The sequence below is a fragment of the Pteropus vampyrus genome, unplaced genomic scaffold, assembly GCF_000151845.1.
Source record: "Pteropus vampyrus isolate Shadow unplaced genomic scaffold, Pvam_2.0 Scaffold253, whole genome shotgun sequence".
In the NCBI taxonomy this organism is placed as follows: Eukaryota; Metazoa; Chordata; class Mammalia; order Chiroptera; family Pteropodidae; genus Pteropus; species Pteropus vampyrus.
In genome coordinates this window covers 149,117-150,865 of record NW_011889034.1, presented here as the reverse complement: position 1 = coordinate 150,865, position 1,749 = coordinate 149,117, and the positions used below count along the sequence as shown (strand labels likewise).

Sequence of the window (1,749 nt, the reverse complement as noted above, 5' to 3'; positions counted from 1 at the left end):
CGGCTCCGAGACATCCGGCAGGTCAGTGGGCCACTGACCGTCCTGGCCACAGTGCCTCCCTGCCCGGCTCTGGGGCCTATCCGCTTCCTCACAGGTCACCTGTTCCGGGGAGGTGGGGATTTGAGCACAGACCCTGAGCTCTCCGAGGGGTGGGGGGAGGATCCCTCCTCCACCCGGTGCAGTTCAGCCTTGGGTCTCCCCAGGGTCCCTCCTGGATGCGTGTGGAGGGGCCTGGCACTGTGTCCCCCTGCGCTCAGCGCCGCCCCACCCCTGCAGACATCCCTGCGGCAGATGAGCCAGACACGCTTCTACGTGGCCGAGCACAGGGCCGTGGTCCCACACATCTCCCTGTTCGTTGGTGGCCTGCCTCCCGGCCTGTCCCACCAGGAGTATGGCAGCCTGCTGGACGAGGCTGTGGCCACCAAAGGTGTGACCACCTGGACTGGCCTGGGGCTCCTGGCTCCTGGCCCCCAGGTGCAGGGTGGGAGTCCTTCGGAGCAGGCTGTGGGGGCTGCTGGGCAGGGCCGGGCCCTCCTGCCCTTTCTCCCACGGTCGCTGCCTTTGTCTCGCTGGTTCCCCACCCAGTGGGTCTCCTCAGCTCCGGGGTGCAGACTGGGACAACCCCCTGAGGGGCTGCTGGCCGGGTGAGGCGCCCGGCCTCTGCTTCTGCTGACTGCAGCCTACCTTACAGCTGGCCTGGTGACCCTGAGCCACGTCTACTCCTCGCAAGGTGAGCCACTGCGCAGAGGCCAGGTTCGGCGGAAGTCGCTCCTGCCGTTACATGGAAGAGCCCCACTTGCTCCCCTGGTCGTGGCCCCGGTTCAGACCTGACCTTCCTCTCCGGGAGCCTGTGTGAGGGAAACGTGTTTCCGTTATCGTCCCACCGGTGGGCTCGTGTCCTTGTCGTGGACAACTTCAGACCTCCTGGAAGGGGGAGGGCGTGCCACGGGCCACCTGTCTTCGGTGGGCCTCGAGCACTTACCAATGTTCTCCATCCTCTGGGGCACAGCCCTCAGCCCCGGGGGCTCGGCCGGTGTGGGAGGGGGTGAGGGCGTGCCTGCTACTTCACTCTGCCTCCTGGCGGCCTCACATCTGTCCCCCGTGTCCTGTCCCTGAGTCTGGCTGTCCTTGAAGACTCCCCCAGGGGTGGGCGTTTCACACCACACAGACATCCTGGGTTGGGCTGACCTGTGCTCACAGCCCACCTGCCGCAGGTGCTGTGGTGCTGGACGTGACCTGCTTTGCAGAAGCCGAGCGACTGTACATGCTGGTCAGGGACACAGCTGTGCACGGCCGGCCGCTGACCGCCCTGGTGCTCCCGGAGGTGCTGGTGAGTGGGCGGGCACTGGGGCCTGGCCCGGGCGGCGGCTTCTACAGCCGGTTTATCTAACGGTCAGGTGTCTGCTGCACGTGCCCAAGTCATACAAGTGGGAGACCTGCACGGAGGCCACTGGCCAGGGGACCTCGCGGAATCCCGGCCCTTTGCCCTCGGGTCACTGGGCCTGGCTGGACTCCCCTGCCCAGCAGGCCTCATGATCCCTGCTTGGTGCCTCTGGTCAGGTGGTCAGGTGGTGCTCCCTGACTCATTGCTGCCTGGAAGAGGGGTGCCAGGCGGCCAGTGCGGGAGAGGGTGGGCACTGCCGTGGGCACCACAGCTGAGGCCAGGCAAGGGCCAGAGCCCCGGAGCCTGCCCTGTGTCCTGTGCCTTCCCGCAGCCTCTGGGCCTCGGCCCTGCCAGTCCCAGGGGTA

At 67.2% G+C, this 1,749-nt stretch overlaps 1 protein-coding gene across 1 annotated transcript in view; it reads left to right on the top strand.

Annotated features, from left to right (window-relative positions):
• Positions 1-1,749, top strand: part of DGKQ (diacylglycerol kinase theta) — a 16,078-nt gene that overhangs the window by 9,073 nt on the left and 5,256 nt on the right. The window contains exons 13-14 of the mRNA XM_011374702.1: positions 692-730; positions 1,215-1,330. Coding sequence (XP_011373004.1) covers positions 692-730; positions 1,215-1,330 — 155 coding nt within the window. The remainder of the gene's footprint in view (positions 1-691; positions 731-1,214; positions 1,331-1,749) is intronic.